Here is a 23,809-nt window from a genome sequence, read left to right as displayed (position 1 = left end):
CTTTAGACCACACACTAAAATGAGTACAAACTATAAGAGCTTGAAAAGTGCTGGAAGATCACGAGTCCAATGAAGCGTGCCCTCATACATCTCGTGGTGTTGCCCCCACCTGCTGGTGGATTTGGGACAATTCAACTGGATAAAACCTACAAAATGCCAGCATAACATGTGAAAGGTCCCCGGTTCTAGAGCGTTTGAAAACGTGTGTTGGCCCGGAGAGGGATGCTTGCCACTAGGCTTACTTGCCCAAGACACACCAAAGGAAATGGTGCACCTACGACCTTAGTCACCACCAGTGGTGTGCAGTGAGATTCGTGTCTGGTGAGGCAATTTTACTAATAAATGAACGTACATCTTATTCATCATTCGAGTGACGGAGCAAAAAAACAATATACAGACTGTTTCCATACCTGTCAACCTGTATATTTTGCCGTACAAAGTACGGTTATAATGCATTTTAAGACGTCTACGACGTAAAAGAAAACGCAAATTTGTCAATTATGGGTACCATACACCGACTATCACGAAACGGCAAATCAATCAAGTCAAAAGAGTTCGCCGCGGTAGCCTCTATCTCGGTATCGTGTTTTTTTTCCCGTTGCAAACGAAGCGAGCGGTTTGATGCGACTGTGCGCATGCATCTGCCGCCCCGGATTTCATGTGGTAGTTGTGTAGTGAAAGGAAGTCCGTCTCTTTATAGAGAACCGGATTTTTCTGCTCAATTCATTAAAGAGAGCTGGTTCTCAAACAGCTCACTTACTTTGATGCATTCTATTACGAATTATTATGTTGTATAAAGAAGTTAAGAAAAAAAGGAAGTATAAAAGGAGAAAATGAAAAAAGACAGGTTTAAGGTTATCCCTTTAATCAGTATATTTTCAACAATAATTTAATGCAGAAAATGAATTGATAATTTGAATAAGAAAATGTATTTTTCTACTTAATTATATTTGCATGCATTTTTTCCTTCTACGGTGAACGTCCAAGCTACTTAATTTTTGAACTGTTTTTATAATAAACCTCATTCATGTCGAGCAACTCAGTATCTCACAACAAAATGTTAATTAACAATATATATGATATAACCAAACACATGTACAATATAACATGTTAAACTACATAAACACGTTTGAAAAAAAATATGGTTTAAGATTATTTTGTATTTTGTAAGGCAAAATACAACATTTTGTAAGGGCATGGAGCCCTGGAGGTTGACAGGTATGTGTTTCATAGAAAAGAACCGTTTCAATGTCTTACCTTAAAGCCCCAGTGAGTAATATTTGCCCAAAAACATTTTTTAACCGAAAAAAATAAGAGAATTTAATATATGTTTATATGACGGGTGAGGCACGGCATCTTCTGCCTTCCCTGATTGCTTGACGCTGTTTTACTGCATTTATGGATGGATTGATGATGGATGGATGTCCATGTTCAAGAAGCCCGGTCATGTTTTGCAGAATTTTCCCTACAATGAAACTATATTTATCGCAAGTTTGATTATTTATTGCACACCGTTTTATGATAAATACAACCACAAGAGGGCAGCACGGTTAGCGCTTGTGCGGCACAGTTCATGTCATGGGAACCTGTCGTGGGTTCAAATCCAGCTCCAGACTTCCTGTGCGGAGTTTGTATGTTCTCCCCGTGCTTGCGTGGGTTTCCTCCAGGCACTCCGGTTTCCTCCCACGTTCCAAAAACATGCATTTCAGGTGAATTGGCCGGTCCAAATTGTCCCTAGGTGTGAATGAGCGAATGAGTTGTCTGTCCCTGTGTGCCCTGCGATTGGCTGGCAACCAGTTCAGGGTGTCCCCTGCCCACTGCCCGGAGATGGCTGGGATGGGCTCCAGCCCCCCCGCGACCTTAATGAGCATAAGCGGTACGGCTAATGAGATGAGAGATGAGACAACCACAAGAGTATATTATTATTTTCAGAAATTATAACTACAATAATCACTCATTTTAAACTGTTTGGTAAAATGTGGCGCAACAAAGGTTGCTGACTAGTTAAAATGTTATACTTTGGGATTTTTATCATGTTTAATTCGCATTTGACTGTTAGGTGAAGTGTATCAGTATTTTAATGGTATTGTTTTGCAAAGCGGAAAGAGTAAGTGAAGTACCAGTATATCACCACTAGATGGCAAAGTCTCCCAGGTTAGAGAAAGGTGCTTGGGCCAAGTCTCACGGGCCGTCACGTGATTTGATGAGACTTGCTCAATAAATAATCCTTAATGTCAACCAGTAAATGGTGTCGTGTGAGACTGACATTTATCATCTATTTTGCAGGTGAGATATATATACTGGTAACACACTTACTGTGAGAATGATAATATGTGAATATAATTTTGCAGGGTTGGGTAGGGTTACTCTAACTTGATTACTTGATTACACGTGTTGTGAGTCATCATTTTATTCATATCTAGTTTCTTTTGTCTTTTATTAGCATATTTGATATTGGAGTAATCCAAAAGTAATTGAAAGTAATCCAGTTCAAGTAACCCTACCCAACACGGTATGTTTGTGAAGGTTGTTTGTGATGTCTGTAAAGTTTATAAAAAGTGAAATAGTACGAGTGAGTCGTCCGTTAGCATAAGCAACAAAAAGGGCCTTGGGTGAGGTATGCTATGTTATGCTGGACTGTTAAAGAGTGTACTGTGGTGTAAATATATTTAGATACCAATTAACACAAGGTGAGTTGTTTTGGAAGGTACAGTTATGGTGATTTGTTAATTGATCCTTGAAACATACCAATTGATGGCAATGTTATTTTTCTATTTAAATGTTAAAATGAGACTTGCTCAATAAATAATCTTTAATGTCAACAAGTAAATGGTATCGTGTGAGACTGACATTTATCATCTATTTTGCAGATGATGTAAAACAACAACAACCAAAGGGAAAAAAACAAACATATATAGAACAAATGTGTAACACCAGCTGGAGCTAGACCATCCACGTGGGTCCTGTTACAAAAACTCTTGGCTCATTTGTCCATTTTCAATTATTGGTTTTGAAGCGTTGTAACTGCAAAGTTTTCCCACCTCTAACTTATTCTAAATTTGTGCATGAGCAAGAACATTTGTTTTTCTGTATTGGCAAAATGGCAAGGTATTCTTATGTATGCGTGTTTCTCCTTCAGGCCACTAGATGAAGATGTTTCCCACAAGTAATCCAAAATGCTGGATAAGTGCAAGTTCCGATGATGATAATAATAGCAATAATAAATGAAAATCATATGATGCACACAAAGCCACACTTCACATTGTCCTTGGACTTCACAGAAATGTAAAATATCACACATATGGACTTAAAAGTCCATCCATCCATCCATTATCTGAACCGCTTATCCTCAGTAGGGTCGCGGGGGTGGTGGAGCCCATCCCAGCTATCTTCGGGCAGTGGGCAGGGGACACTCTGAACTGGTTGCCAGCCAGTCTCTGGCCACGCAGACAATTCACTCGCTCATTCACACCCAGGGACAATTTGGACCGACCAATTAACCTGACATGCATGTTTTTGGAATGTGGGAGGAAACCTGTGTGCCCGGAGGAAATTCACGCAAGCAAGGAGAAAACTTGCAAACTCCACACAGGAATGTTCGATCTCATGACCTTAGAATTGTGCCGCAAATACACTAACCACTACGCCGCCGTGTTGCCCAGATTTAAAATTATTTTAGCAAATTTAGAATAAAAAGATTACAACATTTGTCAAGATTACTCATTACCCTCGCCTGTGCCCGCTTTTTTGGTGCCAGCTGCTGCTTGTTGCCTGATTAATTCCCCTCCTATTTATTACCATTCCGCCAGTCACTCCTGGTCAGTCCGTCAGCGAACATTTGCATACGCAAGGCAAGCACTTGGACTCTGAATCCCGTCCATCCCGATTTTCATCCGTATACCACTAGTCTGTTCCTGATTCCCCATTTGTCTCCGGCTATCGACCCGTTTTGTCCTTTTGACCACGCTCGGATCTCCCGCTCCGGGGGATCCACTTCCGCATTCCGATCAAGCTCCGATCCCGTGACCAGCATGCCAGCGAGCACCGGATCGCTGGCGTTTGTTTTCCTCTATTTCTCAATAAACTTGTGAGTAAACGTCACGCGTCTGGGTCTTACTCCTGTTCTGGTTCTGACAACATTATAGTAAATATGTGCTCTGAAATGGTGCCCCAATGACCCAAGTGGTTAAGGAATCAACCCACCATCATTAAATATGCAAAATTCATGACGCCTGCGCCTAAATAGGCAAGAAATATGTCTTAAAAAATACATAAAACTAGTTTATGTGTCGCCCTGAACAAACACTTTGTTGATTAAATATTACCGCAACGATTGGCAAACAATAATTCACATGAATATATCATTTTAAGTTGTACCATATCTTACATGGACATTTTTGGAAGGTGGTGTTAGATGATTAAAATGTGTCACTGAATATGTAATCATAATTGCAGGCGTTTTCCAATTATATTAGTTTTATTATCTAAGCATAACATGAATACTTTGATAATCACATCATCCATTTAGGCATCATGAATGCACATCATATTTATCCATATATTTTAATGAAGAATTTACTTGCTGTACATTAATGTATTCTTTCATATCAGTATTATTCCAGCAATGGTCTTCCAATGCGTCAAACTTTAGAAACGGAGACAGGACCCGTTTCTCTCAGTTTTATTGAGAAGGAGGAAAAGGCTTGCACTCACGATCCGGTGATCGTCAGTCACGGGTAGCAGATCGCTCGGAACGCGGAAGTGGCACTTCCGTGGTGAGCGAAGGCCGTGTCGAGAGCGGGGAAAAACAGATCGATGGCCGGGACGGGAGAGGAAAAACGTAATCAAGTTCAGAAAAGGGATCGGAGCCAGGAATCATACAGGAATCAGGACAGGAGAAAGTCAGGGTTGAAAAGGCTTGTCTACCGGGACCTGAGGTTCGTAGACGGACTGACAACGGGTGACAGGAAAACGGGGGTTTAAAAAGAGATAAGCAGCCAATCAGCGTCCGAGGCAGTTGCCGCCAAAGTAGCAGACTCAGGTGCCCCGCATCAGTAATCATGACAAACTTATGATATCATACAACTTAGAAGATTCAGCTGTGTGCAATTTTTAATCACTTGTGCATTTTTTCCCTTGTGAGTTCTGAGTGTCTGTTTGTGCTTCTTGTCTTTTTATTATTTATTTTTTTGCAAATCTTCCTCCTATAGGTGTCAGGTTCTGCACGGTTGCCATGGCGCCCAGCTGGCGGCGCCCAGCTGGCACCGCCCCTTGACACCGGCTGACTCGCATTTACCGATTACTTTTGTGGGTACTTAAACGCGCGCTATTGAACTGTGCTTTGTCAGATCGTTGTTGAAAACTTGTTTATACATGGTTATACTTGTTGTGCTTTTTGGACTTTGTTGCACTTCGGTGTAACATTCTGAGAGATTCGTACAAGTTCTGTTTAATTCTGGAAATGCCTAGTTTATAGTTTTGCCTGTGTTGCAGATGTTGTGTTTTGTTTTTTGGTCTGGTCCGTTTGTGTTTTGGACAACTTTTCTTTCTCAAGTGTGAGGACGTCTACGTAAATGAGCTCCTACTTCCTGCTTACGGATCCGTTTCATGACAATAGGAGATGGGCAGAAACATTCTTCCGTGCAATTTGGTGGGACGGTGCTGCCCTGATCAATTGGTCCCAAGTGCACTCTGTTCTAATTTTACTTCCTTAACTTTGTGATAAATGTCTTCAACTGAACTGTCTCTCTCCACCTCTTTTTCTTCGTCCAAATACTCTGTCTATGTTAGAAATTGAACACGCGGCGAGACACTGATTGTCGTACGCCAACAGTGGGATAGCTGAGGGGTAAGATGTTCTAGAAATGCATACAAGGGGGAAAGCATACATTAAGTCTTCTAAGCCAGTGGTCCCCAATGTTTTCTGTACCACAGACCAGTTTAATGCCTGACAAAAATTATGGCATGGTTGAATAATAATATTAGTGATAATACAATTACAATAGTAATATCATTATTAATAATAATAATCACAAGATCACTAATTATGTTGATGACATAGGAAAATACATTAGGTTTTATCTCATTATCATATTTTAGTTACTTACGGTACCGTCCTGAAAGTGATAACTAAACACAAAAAACACAACCAGGGAAAAAAAGTCTCTGGTGTATCAGATGATGAATCAGACTTTGAAGGACATTAACTCAATACATTGTAAATTTTATTCTGGTATTGTTTCTGAGTTTACATTGTCAAAAAATATCTTAATCATGGCCCAGCGTATTCAGCAACATGATACCATGAGTAAAAATAAATAGTGTACCGTAACCCCTGGGATTAAAAACGTGCGTTACAGACAAATAAAAACAGAAAAAGCAAAAAATAGTTTTCCTCTCTCTGTGCGGCCGGTACTAGATGAGTCTGCGGCCTGGTGGTTGTGAACCAATCCTCTGAGCAGTGGACGCCCCTACTGTGAAAAAACTTAACCACTAGGAGGTGCCCATTCAACGTTTCTGTGTGTAAAGTACGGTATCCTGTAGTTTTGCTAGTGCCAACGTTTTCCCCAGTTGAGTCTGTGCCCGGAGTCTGTCTGTCCTCATGATGCACGGAGGACCATGGCGGTTGAGGATGTGACTTAGCTGCTGGTGTTTAAGTCTTAGCTCCTTGATTTGGGCTTTCAGGTCTGGATTCAACATGGATAATATTTCACACTGCTGATGGAGGCTGAAGGAAGTGTGTTAAGAACAGTGATTTGATAAGATCTTTGATTGGAAGATGATTCCTGGTTAAGTTATTTTTATCCAATTATAGTGCTATCCACAGATGGACTACAAATTTGCTGGGATCCCTCACGAGGCAGTGTTGGGCACATTACTTTATAAAAGTAATTAGTTATAGTTACTCAGTTATAGTTATTTGATAAGTTACTCTATAGTAAAAGTAACAAGTCACCAGGGAAAGTAACTATTTCCGTTACTTTACAAAGAAGCTGTATGTCAAAGAATTTGAAATGTATTCGGTATTCGGGTCAGTTGAATAAAGAAGAACAGACAGAAACACAGTGTTATAGAAACTTTTAATATTTATTGCACCTTATCAGCAACAGTTTCATATACTTATACTCTGTATCGGCCCTGTAAAAGCCATTTCGGTCGATCCTTATACAGTACCTCTGTTTTGAGCACAAGAGGCCTTTTTTCGAGGATTCTTTTGAAGCATAGGGCCGACAGGAGCGTCTTGTGCTTTTGAACTTGAGGGCATCGGTCAATTCAAGTCAAGTCAAATCACATTTATTTGTATAGCTTTTAATCACAAGATTTCTCAAAGGATTGCACAGGTTACAATTACACCATCCCCTGATCTTAAACCAACATGCGGGCAAGGAAAAACTCAAAACCTCAGCACGAGGAAAATAAGAAACATTGAGAAGGGGCCTCGCAACTGGTAATCCCCCTCCCAGGATAACCAGGGTGCAAAATATTTAGCATTTGGTAACAGTACACACAATGTAGTGAACAGCAATAACAGAAAACGATAGATAATATTTTGAAATTTGCCTAGAAAGTGCATGACAGCAACGACACCTCGAGCCTGTAAAATTGTCCAAAAAGTCCATGCCAGCAACGACACAGCTTTTATCTCGGCCGGCTGGTCGATGCAAGCATTGACATGCTTCTGGTCCGGATGCTGGTCCCCGGACTAATCTCAAATCATCCTTTTTGCTCGTATCACCACCAGCCAGGCATACGGAACAAAAGTATGAGGTGGGCAAAAAAACATAAGCTCTTGAATAGAAGTGGGTCTTGAGTCTAGTTTTAAAAACTTCCATTAAGGTCGCAGATCTTATCTCCGGATGCAGAGCATTCCACAGCACCGAGGCCCGAGCCTTCAGTCTGAGTTCTTCTTGGCTCTTGGAGTCACAAGAAGACGGCATTGGCCAAAATGAGGACCAAAACTGTGAAGGGACCCCGCTGTAACAATAGGGTCCGAAATTTGCCCCGGCATGTTACCACCCTCAGTCTGGCTTTGGAGAAAGACACCAATGTGGCCACCTTTGAAATGAAAAGATTTTTACTGCCAGTGACCTTATCATAAAATCACTGTTCATATACGTTATTACCGATAATGCTTTATTTTCCTAGGAATAAACCCCCTGCGAAATATATATAAAGTATTCATGCGAGTAGCCTCACAATTGAGGTAGATGTCAACTGATTATGCTTGGTTCCAAAGAGAGCTAAATGCAGCCTTTTCCAGGAAATTTCTATTAACCTTTCTGGTTTCATCTCAGAGAGGAAAATGAATTTGACAATATTCCTCCGCTGTGTCTTTTTTAATTGCGTTTCTTCAGTGAAATGTAAAGAAACAGCAAATGACAATTAGTGCAGTATGTTTGTGCCATTTACTGAAAGGTTTTATTCTGTGTGTGCTGAAATTGCATATTTCAATACACCCATTGACAAAGAAATATGTTAAGTATGAGCACAAAAAATTGGGAAAGGGATAGGAAATTTAAAAAAAGCATGCCCTTGATGCCCTCAAGAAAGAACAATTAAGGTCAAAGGTTCAAAATGTAACCTACAGTATGTATGTCAAACAAGCAAACAAATGAAATTGTTTGTAAATGTTCGGCATTTTCATAGCGCTTTTCAAGTCAATGAAGACCTCGCAAAGCGCTTTACAATGTGCTTCACAATTATCCCTTTTACACACTAAATAACCGATAGGCAACTATCTGCTATTGGGGGGATTAGGGATTTAGTGTATTACCCAAGGACACTTCGACATATAAGACGGAGGAGCCGGGAATCGAAACTGCAACCTCTTGATCCCAATACAAGCGCTCTACCTCCTGATCTAATGCCGCCCCAGGTTATTTTAAGTGATTTAGATATTTCTGTCCGTCCATCCATTATCTGCACCGCTTATCCTCAGTAGGGTCACAGGGATGCTGGAGCCCATGCCAGCTATCTTCGGGCAGTGGGCAGGGGACACCCTGAACTAGTTGCCAGCCAGTCGCAGGGCACACAGAGACGGACAACTCATTCACTCATTCACACCTAGGGACAATTTGGACGACGCAATTAATCTGACATGCATGTTTTTGGAATGTGGGAGGAAACCGGAGTGCTCGGAGGAAACCCACGCAAGCACGTGCAGAACATGCAAACTCCACACGGGAAGGTTTGATTCCATGACCTCAGAAGAAATCAGACACAGAACTGGCATAGCAGTGAAATGAAAATGACCGACAACGTGTGCTATCTAGAATATCCTTATAAAATGTTGAGGCTAATTAGGGACAGGTGTGTGGATACACCTGTGCCGTGTTGGAAACGTGCCCGGCAGGCCCTTGTGGAAGGAGAAGCACCAGACCTTAAAAAATTATACATTATGAAAAAAATTCCATACAACGAAAAAAAACTTGCTGGGTGGCTTGATTTGCTGTTAGGTTGTTAATATTATCACTAATTCAATGGTTTTGGGCTGAGGTGAGCGGCAAATTCTCACTATTGCCTTCTACCACGAGGCAAGAGAATCGTGTGCCTCACTCTGTTTCTGCAGACATTCGGCAAAGTATTATGTAACATATTAGTTTTATTAATAATAGTCGTAATATGATTTGAAAATTCAGTGACTTTTGAAAATAAACTTCCAAAATTGTGAAGCTAAATGTGAAGGAACTTTAGTACTGAGTAATATAAAATATAATAATCTATATTTATTATATGTCATGATGTTAGGTGAGACACTGACTTTCCTAATCCATGATAGTGATATAGTTAGCTAGTTTTGTTATGTTTTGTTGTTATTTATTTTTTAGTATTTTTCTTATTCTATGTAATTATCAAAGACTTTTTGATAACAACATCTGCAACAAATCTGCTTTTAAAGAATTATTTAATTGCTATTAATTTATTTATAGCGGCACGGTGGATGGGTGGTGAGCGCACAGCCCCACGGTGCGAAGGTTCAGGGTTAAAGTCCAGCTACCGCAGCCTCCCCGTGTGGAGTTTGCATGTTCTCCCCGTGCTGCGTGGGTTTCCTCCGGGCACTGCGGTTTCCTCCCACATTCCAAAAACATGCATTTCAGGTGAATTGGCTGGTCCGAATTGTCCCTAGGTGTGAATGAGAGAGTGAATTGTCCGTCTCTGTGAGCCCTCAGTTCAGGGTGTCCCTGCCCACTGCCAGAAGACAGCTGGGATGGGCTCCAGCAACCCTGCAACCCCACTGAGGATAAGCAGTGCAGATAATGGATAATAATAATAATAATAATTTCCTTGTATTGTCATTCTGTGTAACAATGTACACAGAACGAAATGTCGATTGCACCTGACCCGTTGTAGCGAGCCGATGCAGCCGCAGCCAACAGAGGGCGCCGCCGACCACTTTTGAAGTCTTAGGAATGACTCGGCCGGGGCGCGAACCACCGACCTCCCAGTCTCAAAGCGGGCGCCTTACCATCTAGGCTACTGAGCTGGTGGATGGAAGGATGGATTTATTTGTATTTTAAAGGACAGTGTGAGATAGTGGTAAATAAAAACATGTAATTCGGTAAAAACAAAAATGTTGATTTGAATACAAGGTAAAAAGAAATTAACTATCATAGCAATGGTAATTTTTATTTTAAAAAAAAATAATAATTTGAATTTATTTTTCATAGTGGAATGCTTGCCCAGAAGTTGCTACCATGGTTGTCTGGCATCTTGCAGCTACGCTGTGCTCTGAGGCAGAGGTTTCATTCGTATTAGACAATACTGTGTGATCTTATGGTCAACTATTGGACACTGTGTTGGAGGGGAGGGCAATTTATTTAGTTGTGCTATCTTATTGTCCATTGAAAGATTTTATACAGGACGTCGAGTTGCATTTGTGTAAATTATGCTATACAAATAAATTTGGATTTAAATATACTCATGTGAAAGGTGTCAAGACAGTGTGTAATATTTGACCACTAGATGGCACTGTACTGTCTAATGCGAACAATAACCAGCACCACAGAGCACAGCGTAGCAGCAGGTTGACAGACAAACATGGCGGCGACCTTAGGCAGGGATTCCACTTTGTAAAAGTAATACAAATTTCTCGACTTACGTTTAATTTAATATAAAAATCAACATTGGTATGAAAGTTCAGATATTTTACCTAGTATTCAAACCATTTTTTTTTTTACCAATTTAACGTTTTTTTGTACCACTAGTAGGCACTAAATATTACACACAGCCTCTTTAAGTATTTTTCTCATCTTGCACTAATTTCTAATCTAATTTCCTAATTTATAATTGATTGCAAATATATGATCATCTCAAATATGTATGTTTTAGAAAAAAATACAACCCTATCCCTATTATATATATATATAAATATATGTTTTCTTAAAATTGACCATTTACTGGAACTTAAAAGTGTTTTTGTAAATGTGAGACCTGACTTGACTACTAGCACACAAGCTTTGTATTTTACATTGAAGGCGATGAATTTACAGTTGTGAAAGAAAAATACTGATAATATATTGTTCCGTTAAAGGTTCAAGTTTTAAAAATTCAATGAGTTTGAATTTGATGAGTTTTAATCATGTCCTTTTGGTTTTTGAGATTTTCCTTGCCCTCATGTAGGTTTTAGATCAGGGGATGGTGTAATAGTAGTCTGTGGTTTGCAATAATCTGTGCAGCACTTTGAGACTCTTTGTGATCAAGGGCCATACAAATAACAAGACTTGACTTAAAAAAGGAGGGGTTTTATATGTATTAAACTGAATCCAATCAAATTTAACTATTATGAATGAGTGAATGAAATTGTAATAGATTCAGGAAAGGTTAAAAATAATTTTAATTGATTATAACTTGTGCATTGAAAGATTAACGTTTTAAAGCTGGCATATGTTTTATCATGTCATTGTTATATCAAAATAATGTACTTTTTTCTTTGATCTATACTTTGAAGTAAACCGAATGGAATCAAATTCAAAACCTGATCAAATTATAATTCTTTCAGGAATGCAAGAAGGCCTTCTATTTTATAAGAATCATACATCCAACCGTAATCGCAGCACATGAAACTTGACCCAGTTTATTTTTATTTTTGTTCAGCAGCATAAATAAGCACTCAATGCTCAATATCTTCATTCTTTAACAAAATTTCACAAGTAGAAAAATAAATCATAAGTTACATCTTGATTGATATAGAATACGCACTGGATGTTTTCATGGAAAACTTTCTCAACAATGAGATCAAAACCACAATAAACATGGACGAACGTATGCGTCTGTGTGTGACTACAGTGTTAATACATAACTGTCAACCATATCCGATTCTTTCCCTTATCAATGATTCCAATTCACCTTATTATGCGATAATAAACCTTACAAACACAACATGGCACCTTGTTTACTTACAGCAAGAGAGACTATGTAGAAAACAATATGGTATAAAAATAAATACTTGATCGAGGATAACATTTGCTAGTATACCGCGACAATATTAGCCATCAATGAGGACATATTGGTCTGCTACCAGTGACCGAGACGATCTGGATTAGAGCTTACATGGGCAAGACAAGTAGGGTTAACGTAACCCTAACCCAGCAGTCTGATTAAAAAAAAAAAAAGAAAGAAAAAACGTTGTTGGGGCCATGGTTTGTTCAAAAGGGGTCAGGGAGCCAAGAGTGCACACCAAATAGCCGCAAATTGAGATTCATTAAGTAGTTTAGATAAGATTTATTTTAGATTTAGATTTAAATTACAATCAAAATGAGATTCGATTCAGATTTACTTTAGATTAGATTAAGATTGAATTTAGATTTGGATTGGATTTATATCTAATTCAAATTTAAATTGGAAAAGAAGGATAAATTGGATTGGATCTATATTACAAAATAAAGATAGATTGGATTAGATTTAGATTACAAATAAAGATAGAATGGATAAGATTTAGATAAAATGTAGATTAGAAAAGATACATTGGATTAGATTTATATTAAAACAGAATTGATTGGATTACATTAAGATTAAATTTAGATTAGAAAAGGTAGATTGAATTACATTAATATTAAATTTAGTTTTGAAAAGATAGCTTAAATTAGATTTAGATTAGTTTTACATTAAAAAAGAAAAATGCATTGAATAAGATTTAGATTAGATTTGAAAAAAAGATAGATTGGTTTAGATTTAGATTAAAAAAAGAAGAAGAAATTAGACTTCATTAAGATTAAATTTAGATTACAAAAGAAAAATAGATTGGATTAGATTTAGAGAGCTAGATATAGATAGAGAGCTATATAGGTATAGATAGAGAGCTAGAGAAAGAGAGAGAGAGATAGATAGATAAAACCCTAATCAAAATACATATAAACGGGGAAAATATTTTTTTGACAGGTGTGTTAATAGCAATCATTTAACGGACACCAAAACACAAAAACCATACGGACACTTTAAATTCCACATCACGTCCTAGATCTAGAAACAGATCGTCTACTGATAGATATGCTGTACAGTATATACCGTTTGAAAATGATCTGGAAACTTCTCCGCATGCATTTGGATGGAGAGCCCGCTCGTGTCAAAGTGGATGCCATGCTACATGGTCACACTGTGCGTCTTTCGTGAGCGCAGTCATCCTCAGAGCGTTACCGCGTCGTTACACACAGTTGCTTACACAGCTTGCTTCTTATTTCCAATGACTGGAACCTGTAAGAGAGAGAAACAGACGACACACCATCAACGTCCTTTACAAGGCCAGCAACGTCGGGGAGTTGAGGTGATCGACAGAATCGGTTTTTACACCCCCTCCTTTGAGGCTGTCCAGTCCCTCTGAGAGAAGGTCCAGCTCGGGACAGGAGAAGGTGAAAACGGAAAGGTAGCTGCTACAAGTGGGGGTGGAGGTCACGACAGGAGTGCTGAGGGGTTCTAGATCTCCAGAGACGGACTTGTATAGGGTCTCCCAGTCAGAGACCCCGAGGGAGCCACTCAGGTCGATGTCCGGCACGGACCGGGCTGTCTCCACAGGCGGCTTGTTCTCCAAAGTGTCTAAGAGCGTCCCCTTAACGTCAAGGGAGGGTTCCAGATCGCAGATGTTGATCTCGGCGCTAGCGCAGAGAAGGATGTTGGAGTTCCCAGAGATAGCTGCTGAAGGATCGCTGGGGATGTCCATGTCTTGGAGCGAAGGAGCTTCTTGGACACCCTCGTCTGGGTGATCGTCATCTTCGGAGCTGGACGGGATTTCCGGGGAACCCTCGGAGTCGTGGAAGGCGGGCATTTGGCACACGGGCTTGTGCGTGGCCAGGATGATTTCCAGACGCTCCTTCTCTTTGAGGAGGTTGGAGATTTCCATCTCTAAGGACTCTTTCTCCTCCTCCAGCCTGTCTGTCTCCTTTTAAAATATACAAATACACATGTACATTTTTTATCATAGCATTTAATACAACATAATTACATACAAATTTGATAAAATGTAATTTTTGTTTGCGTGATCTTTTAAAATGTTTTCATTCTCTCCCTACGCCTCGGCATGTCTTTCTCATGTGTCAATTTTGTCTCAGATTTGTTTCTTTGAACTCAAACTCACGCTGGGGTGCGGCATTTGAAAACTAACGGCTGCAATCGTTACTTTAAGCCAGGAGACGACGGCGGTGTGACACATAATACGTGGGCATTTCTTAGACACACTCAGGCAACCCTTATTTTTTCATCTTTTTGTGTTTTATAAAGTGAAATAGCAAAAAGTAAGCAGTTTTTTATAGCTAGCTATCTTCCTACATTTTCAGCTATTTATCAAGCTATCTACTTAGCTTTTTACATTGTTTGCATGCTATCGAGCTTCACCATCTTAAAGTGTTACTTATAAAATCTTAAATAATTTGCATCATCTAGAGCTGCTCAGGTACTTGTATTTTTTTGAAAAAAAAACATAGTGTATTAATTAAGTCGTATGTACTGAAGTATTAAAACATTCCAAATGATTTGCGGCATTTGATTAAAAATATCGGTAACTAGATATTACAAGAACAATAAAGTAATCAGTGTAATGTTCATTTACTTTTAGATTTTAAAAAAATACCCATAGATCTTTTTTTAATTAAAAAAAAAAAAAAACTGATTAAGGAAAATGTCAACTTCATGTCTGGTATTTACACCCTTTGACCCTTGGAAGAAGAAATCCTCTCGCGCCTCCCCAAGACTAACACCTGATATCTTATCGGTGTAATGTCTTGAAGTGACAGCCTAATTGATTTGGCTTCATGCTTCATGCTGCTAACATTTTTAACATAGCAAGCACGCCAGTCTTTGCTTGTTTCACTCCGTGGTTGCAGTGAAGCCTACGTGCGCGTCGCCAAACTACCTCGTCTTAGCTTTCAAGATCGGGAGAAAACGTTTGTTTGTCTCGACGCCCCGTCTCTCTCCAGCTGTTTCCTCGTCCGTGTTAAACATTTCTTTCATGGGGTCAGTTGAGGGTCCACGGCACTTCGCGTTTACACCTTATACTGAATGCCCTTACTCTTGCTCTATGCTATTTGATATATGGAGGCTAAACGTTAACAAAAGAGAGCGCCACAGATCCCCTAGTGTAATGGAAGTCGCGTTTGCATTTGATTTTGGGAAAGTTCCAAAAAAAAGTTCCCCAATGTCAAATGCACCCACACTAATGGAGCCTCAACCCCCACTATTTGAAAACCTCTGCTTTAACCCGACGTGATTTATCGGAAACCAGATGGAATGAATAGGATTTTACCATACTACTGTATACAATATTTTGCCTGATTCCAGTACAAGCATTAAAAACACTTAAAAAAAGCTTCACAATAGTTAATATGTTCAACCATGGGCGTAACTAGCCCGTTTTTGAGGGTGCTCAAGCATCCTCGAAATTCAACCCAAGCACCCTCAAAGCTTATTGCAATTTTAAAACTCTTCTCCATAACAAGGACAGGATAGGGTTACCGTAAATTCCGGACTATAAGCCGCTACTTTTTCCCCTAACTTTCAACCCTGCGGCTTATTCAGTGATGCGGCCAATTTGTGTAATTTTTCTAACGGCCGCCAGCGGCGCTCGAGTGTTGCTACCATTAACTGCCCTTTCAAAGCTATATTATTATTAAAGCTTTGAAAACTCTCTCGGTGTAACGTCTTTCTTTGTAAATATGTGTAACCCGTGTATGATATGTATTTGCAACTGTATATTTTTGTAATGTATTTATTTATATTTATTTTAGACACTTATTCTGATATGTTTTGCACGGGTGAACGAAAAATGAGGGGCGGAAAAAACACGGGGTGACGAGTTTAAGTGGGGACCGCTAAAGGTGAGGGACGACAAGGAAAGAAGAGGGGGTAAAAAGTTGGTTAAGGAAAAACGAGTTGCGTGAGTAAATGTGTTCATGTGATATATTTTTCCCACCCTTACCTTCGGAAATATACACTTTTTTCCTTGGATTACTTTCAACGGGACCTGGACTCTGCAGGTCCGCATCAAACCTTAAGTACCGGTATCATTTTCCGTTCAATTTGCCGGCTGTGATTTTTGGACTGTGGACTTTAATGAAGGACATTTAGTTTCAATCGTGGGACTTGAAGTCGGGTTTGGGTTAATTTTGTGTTACATGTTTGAATGTGGGCGCATCCGGCTTATATACAGGTGCGGCCTGTATATGTACAAAATCGGTTTTCCTCTTAAAATGTGGCGGGTGCGGCTTATAATCAGGTGCGCTCTATAGTCCGGAATTCACGGTAAATATAATGAAAAACACTTGATAAAAAAAAGTCCATCCATCCATAATCCGCACCACTTATCCTCAGTAGGGTCGCAGGGGCGCTGGAGCCCATCCCAGCCGTTTTCGAGCAGTGGGCAGGGGACACCCTGAACTGGTTGCCAGACAATCACAGGGCACACAGAGACAGACTCATGTGCATTTCCCTGTGGGGATGAATAAAGTATCTATCTATCTATCTATCTATCTATCTGTCACTCATTCACATGTGGGGACAATTTGGACCGGCCAATTAACCTGACATGCATGTTTTTGGAATGTAGGAGGAAACTGGAGTGCCCGGAGGAATCCCACGCAAGCAACGGGGAGAACATGCAAACCTTGCACAGAAAAGCTGGTAGCTGGATTTGAACCCATGACCTCAGAACTGTACAGCAGATGCATCAACCACTCATCTGCAGTGCCGCCCGATAAAAAAAGAAAAACAAAAGAAAAACAAAATAAAAAGGTGTGCAACGCAGCGTCGGAAATACTCCAATGCCTTGACACAGTTCAGTCCATTTGATTCGTAGCGCCACCCCTCCACCCACTTTCCCCACTCTTGTTTTGCTCGACCAGTGTCACTTGCGGCATAGCGGCGGAGTCCGGGGAGGCTCTGGTGTATCACGGTGAGAGTATGTTTTAGAGTGGTTGTGTTGAACTACTCTACCACCCAATACTATGACTTTTTTATCAGGACAATGTTGAATGATCTTAAATCGCTCTATGTGAAATGAATAAAAGTCTTTAACCAGCCATATACTCTGGGTGCTCAGCTAAAATCGCGCCTGTGGGTACCTTAAAACTTTCGTTGATTTTTGAGTCTTAAAAATACCGAATCAAGTGCAACCGTTTGGGTTGAAGCAGCTGAGCAAACGTGCCTTGTGTTTACTTACAGCTTGCAGCGTATCCGTCAGTTCCCTCCTCCTATTGCGACACTTGGCAGCAGCCATTTTATTCCTCTCCCTCCTGATCCTTTTCTTCTCCTCCTCCTCCGGAGAAAGCTACAACGGCCCAAAAAAAAAACAATCGAGTGAGCGCTTCCAAGAATCTTTCATCCCCGGCTGTCTACTAAACATCCCGCAGCCAATTAACGCAGACTCCCGAGAACGCCAGCGAGCATTTTTCCCGCTCTATAAATAGATCATTGTTGCAGACTGCTGTGACCTGAATATAAATGGAGCGCCCTATAGGATGCCACGACTTTCGCTAAATGTAGCATGCTGCGTGTTGACCCGATACCTGCTCAGCTTTCGCTTTCCTTGCTGCATTCTTTGCTTTATTCCTATTCTCTTTCGCTGGTGCAGCCTGAATAGAACTCCCGTTGGCTCTCTCTCGACCCGAAGATGGGGAGACAGATGTGATGATGGCAGGCTGGACCATCCACTGGAAATCTGGACTGGATGAGATTGCGGTGACGGTCGGAACAAACTTGGTTTCTCGAGAGACGTCCTAAAGTGGAAAAATACATGAAAATACCGTATTTATTCGTGTATAACATGCATTTTTATTACCCAAAAAAGAACATAAAGGCTGGAAACGTACATTATCATATAAGAACGATCATCAATGAGTCGAAAACTATTGCTACGGGAATCCAACCCAGATCGTGTTGGTGAAAGCAGACTTTTAACTACAGGAACACTAGGGTTATAGATGACACGAGAAAAGGCTTAAGAGGTTTTCACACTATTTTTACGGGGCCATTTTGTACAAATTTGGAATAGAACATGGGAAAGAGTTAAGCCAAAACAAGGTTGTAAAACGTGGTACCGCGAGTAATAATGTGACGATAAGATAAAATTGAATGGATTTTTTTTTTTGCATTCTTTATAACCAGGGTTGGGTAGGGTTACTTTAACTTGATTACTTTCAATTACTTTTGGATTACTCCAATACCAAATATGCTAATAAAAGACAAAATAAACTAAATATGAACAAAATTACTAAATTTTGTGAGGGTTGGGGAGTAACGGAATACATGGAACGGCAAAAATTATGTTGGCAAGCTGTTTGGATTTATTTTTATTTTGTTTCTGTCGCATTTTATGTTAGTTTTCCCGGAGATCAAAGCCAGGAGAGAAAGCTTACCACGTGTTGTGAGACATAATTTTATTCATATTTAGTTTCTTTTGTCTTTTATTAGCATATTTGGTATTGGAGTAATCCAAAAGTAATTGAAAGTAATCAAGTTAAAGTAACCCTACCCAACCCTGTTTATAACACTAGTTGTCTAGTGGTTAACCGAAACGATTCGGGTTTGGATCCCGTTGCATCCAATATATTGCAAATATATTTGCAATATATGAAACTGGGACTCATTGCTCGTATATGGTATTGGACTAACCGGATAAGGAGTTTTCAACAAGTGTGACCTTCAATGCTCAATAAGAGCTGAGAACAAGTGATTCCAAATATTATACCGATTTTTCAGCAAATATTTGGGATGCGCTTTCTACACGAGTACACGTTAAAGAACAAATAAGGTATTTATTGTAGGATACTTTAATGTGCAGGGTGTTCCAAAACAAATGGACCCCATTATAAATGCCCATATCTCGGAAAGTATTCGATGTATCTTAAAGAAACTAAATGGACTTTATGGTAAAGGTGTTTTATTGATAAACCTTATTAAAAAAATTACAAATATTTCTTAGTTCTATGACCACTGTCGGGAGTAACGTGTCACAAAGGAACGTGTTCCTGGAACACAATTACATCTCTCAATAACGATTACTGTAACAAATTAATGATAAGATTTGGAATCCGACTATCGTTACAACATGGCGCTTTACGATGCTACTTTTTAAAAACAGGTCTTGGAATTGAATGGCTTCTGTACTTTGACAATTCCTCTTACACAAATGACATGTAACTTTCATTCCCCCAGCAACACAACACTGAAAACGATGACGAAAGAGGGTGGGCATGTTTATAGCTACCTACAGAATACAACTGAATACAGTAACAGTGGTGCCGTCTCAAGCACAATGGATGAAAACACGTAATTTCTCCCTACTGATATTCTCCCTACCGTATATACTCGCATCTAAGCCATATTTACAAGCATGAAATAAAATTCTGAATTTAGGGAGTCAGTTTATATGCACATATTTGGTTTTGTGTCATTAATAGCGAATGGTAGGCAGCACGTGAGGAGGGAGAATGGCTTATACGGGCACATCGAAACCAATGGGGAATAGGTGAACACAGAATTTATGGTAAAATAGTGATGGGATTTTTTTTGTTTTTTTTTTCGTAAAATTATTTTTGCTGCTTGGAGAGAAAAAAAACGTTGTGGGAAGTACACAGAGATGTAGAACAAATATTTGAGTGGTTTGAAGACAAAAGACAAAATGTATATGGACTCTCTCGGCTGTGTTAGTTTGCAAGCTATCAATATTGTGCAATCCAAGAAATATGAAGGGGTTACCGCTTCCACATTTTGGCGTATACAATAGAAGTTTTCTTCTATTTCTTTTATTATGTGGCTATTTTTAAGCAGTTTTAGGGGGTGGGCTTCATTGAGAGTGTAGACGCTAATTTATACCTAGAGAGTTACTTTGAGAGTAACGCACTTCTTTTGAGTGTCAGTAATCTGGGGGGTAACACAATTATTTTTTTAATGAAGTAACTAGTAATAACTGTAACTAATTGTTTTCTTCCAGTAACACCAGACACTGTTTACCAAAAACAGGCGAAGCTACAGCACCTTCATCATTTGGTCACTGTTGCTTCTTGGTGTAAAGTGTCATCCCGCTCTTTAGAAAAGAGCCGGATCAGGTGCAGCATTATGTTTGTAAGGTTTATTATCGCTTGAAACGGGTAATTGTAATCATTAATATGGGTAGCAATTTGCACAGGTTAACAGCAAATATTTGTTCATTCGATGACAGATTTTCACAAATGCGCCATGTAGGCGCCGCCTGTGACCCTGTACACGTCAAGTTGGTACTTAAGTTTGTGCCAAACTATCTGTAGCATGTCGTAAGTAACAGTTTCCAGTGCCGCTGGATTTAGGTTTGCATAAGCAGTCCCCTTATGCAAATGTTGTCGCCATTTTTTGTTGTTGTTGTGACCTTCTTCACAAAATCTGTGATGAGGGCACGCTATTCTGTCTTCAGTGATTGAGTCGAAGCATACTCTAACACACAAAATTTATTTTCTTTTGAATTGAACGGCATTTCTTAACCCAAAATAAAGGGAATTCCTAACGTTACACAAAAACTTGAATTATTTTTACACAAGCTGTGAAATTTTGAGATAATTCCAACAAAAATTTTAAAATTATGGCCATACCAAACGGGGTCTAAGATTTTAGAACACACTGTATTTATTTATCTGTTTCTTTGTTTTTTAATGTCGAGTCATGTTGTTTTGAATAGCCCTTAATCACAAAGAGTCTCAAAGGGCTGCACAGACTACAGACTATTGCAAACCACAGACTATTATTACACCATCCCCTGATCTAAAACCTACATGAGGGCAAGGAAAAACTCGAAAACCTGAAAATGAGGAAAATGAAGAAACCTTGAGAAGGGACCGCACAAGTGGTAATCCCCCTTCCAGGATGACAAGGCTGCAATGGGTGTTTCAATAACAAATGATAAACAGATATTGTCAACGGGAAATATAGGTTATTCGTGTGCAATAGAATAAAAGTGTGTATTAAGCTTAGATTTAAACTTTTGAAAGAAAATAAACTGTAGACCAGGTACACATCGATGCACAGATATAGTATACTGTAACTATTTTCATGAGTAAATCTGGCTCTGAGATGAAATAAGAGCCATCTTTTCTGTAACTTTCTAAATCTAAAGTAGGCAAAGCTGCTAGTTTGGTCCATAATATTTAGAGCAAAATTTCAACTCCAGTTTACACTCACTGTGTTAAACCATAATACCCAGTTTTGGCTGGACATCTCAAATAAATACTCGATAGTAGGGATATCAAACTAAGTTTTATTCTGGGGCCAGATCTAAACTTTCTGTTTTAAGCTGGGTCAGTAAAAGAATGCCTCACTCCAAATTTATATCTTTGTTTTTCAGGAATATGCTTTATCATTTGGCCCAAATTAGTAACCTACCTACATATTATAATCAGGGATGACAAGAATAACTGGTTTATTTTAATGCAGATTTACACCTGAACAAACTCACTAAGCTATACAAAGTCAACACTGTCTTCCAGCAGCCAGAGAGAGCATTTGGTTTGCATTAATCTAAAAAAATTATAACTTTTTATAGAAGTAAGCACGAGACTCATTTCTTTTTTCTTTTTTTTGACATACCCAAAAATCCATCGTAGGTCAGATCAAATCATTCAATGTTTGACATTGCTGCTTTCTGAGGAACCTCGTTTAACAATCTATGTTGTCAAGACACTTTATGATAAAAACCTACAGAAAAAACTGTAAACACTCAAACACCAGTCAAGCACCCAGAGCAATTTAATTGTAGGGGTGGGTGGATCTCTGGAAACCCCCTAGATGCATCCGTATACTTCTAGTTTGCAGTATTTTGTGACATTTTTACATAAGGGCGCTGCTCACACTTTGTTTTGAAACCATTATTTACGACCAAAATGGAAAAATGAGCCTCAATGTTCTTAAGTATTTGCGGGATAGAGACATTCTAATTGGGATATTTAGAAACAGGCTCTCGCGTTATTACAATTTCATAGAATGATCAAACATCACACAGTGAAATAAAATGTGAAGAATGATTAGCTTTAATCCAGAGAAGGGTTTGGTGAATTTATTGAATTTTCTCATAAACTATATGGTGTGGAACCCTTCACTCCCTTAATAAAAGAAAACCTATTTTGCTTTCGTGGCTGTATAAAGTCAAAAAACTAATCAATAAAGAAAGCATCCATTTGGCATGTTCCTAGACATGCAGCCAAACAAAAAGAGCCCCCCGCCCCTTCCCCTCAATCGATATTCGACTTTATCGTTGTCGGTGACGTCAGCACTGACGCAGGGATGCTGTGGAGTCTCCTGAATGGATTTGATTTTTTCTCAATGAACCTCTGCAGCGATGCATTCGCATCTGGGAAGCACGCAGCAAAAGAAAAAACGAAAGAAAGAAAAAGACACGAACCACAACATATTTTGAAGAAAAATAACAAGTATTAAAAACGAAGCCAAAACGAAATGGATTATTAATGAGAACTTTAAGGTTTTAGTTAGCAAAAAAAGGAAATGATCGAGAATTCTATTTACCCCCCTCCATCCTGAAACATCAATTTATACCTTTGCATCGTTCCCAGATGAGGAAGATGAGGATGGAGAGTTCGATTCCTCATCCGTCTCCTGGCACTTTGACACGGCGGGTGAGTCCGCCCGGCAGGTGGGAGACGCCGCTTCCATGTCAGGCGTTCTATCTTTACGAAACATCATAAAGACACAAACGAAGTCGAATAAATAATATCAATATTTTTTTCGAATGGAAGGAAAGCTTCCGGTGATGTTCAGACGTCCAGGTATAGAATCTACCTGGTAACTGGACGAGCTGGTTTCAAGCCCCTCCTTTTAGAGCACTGCTACAATTTTATGAATGAACTCGGACTGGACCATTGTCGGAGGTGGCGGGGGCGTTCTCATTGTTGCCGAAAAACAACCTCATCTGGAAGGCTTTGTTTTAATATTTGGGTATGAGTGACAAATTGAACGACAGATATACTCATTTCGATCAAAATTGGTTGGCTTTATCAAAGGAGAAGGTATTATTTATTATTAACACACACGTGACCACACATTCCTCGGGTTTAATATAAGTGTTCGTGACCGTTAGTTCATTCGTTCTTTATTTTTCTTTATCTCAATGCACACGAAACATTCGGCCCCTTTCTCCCCAAAAAATACAATCTTTTTTTTTAATCAAATAGTTGTTTTTGTTGTTATGGGTGAAAAATAAGTGAGACGTCACAATACTGAGAAAAAACGTGATGGCGAAGGAGTCACGTGACTGGACAACAGGAGAAGACGAGCGTTCTCCTCCACAAGGACGGGCGACTGAGTTCATGCTTAGTAGGATGTAAAACACGGTTTTATATATATATAT

The 23,809-nt window shown here is 39.4% G+C and overlaps 1 protein-coding gene across 2 annotated transcripts; it reads right to left on the bottom strand.

Moving 5' to 3' along the window:
- Nucleotides 1-12,047: 12,047 nt before the first annotated feature.
- Nucleotides 12,048-23,354, bottom strand: fosaa (Fos proto-oncogene, AP-1 transcription factor subunit a). 2 transcript variants are annotated; one of them, XM_088354722.1, is made up of 5 exons: nt 23,242-23,354; nt 22,999-23,129; nt 17,988-18,197; nt 17,642-17,749; nt 12,048-14,371 (listed from the first exon to the last, which is right to left on the bottom strand). In XM_088354722.1, the coding sequence occupies exons 2-5, from the start codon at nt 23,113-23,115 to the stop codon at nt 13,730-13,732; spliced, it is 1,077 nt and encodes a 358-aa protein (XP_088210848.1). In that variant the 5' UTR covers nt 23,116-23,129; nt 23,242-23,354; the 3' UTR covers nt 12,048-13,729. The 2 variants fall into 2 exon arrangements, with proteins under 2 accessions (XP_088210848.1, XP_088210847.1); XM_088354721.1 differs by having other exon boundaries at nt 22,999-23,280.
- Between the last annotated feature and the right edge of the window lie 455 nt (nt 23,355-23,809).

The sequence above is a fragment of the Urocampus carinirostris genome, chromosome 15, assembly GCF_059441175.1.
Source record: "Urocampus carinirostris isolate Australia breed hairy pipefish chromosome 15, RoL_Ucar_1.0, whole genome shotgun sequence".
Taxonomy (NCBI): domain Eukaryota; kingdom Metazoa; phylum Chordata; class Actinopteri; order Syngnathiformes; family Syngnathidae; genus Urocampus; species Urocampus carinirostris.
Note: the sequence above shows the minus strand (reverse complement) of the source record. Positions and strands in the feature narration are given on the sequence as shown.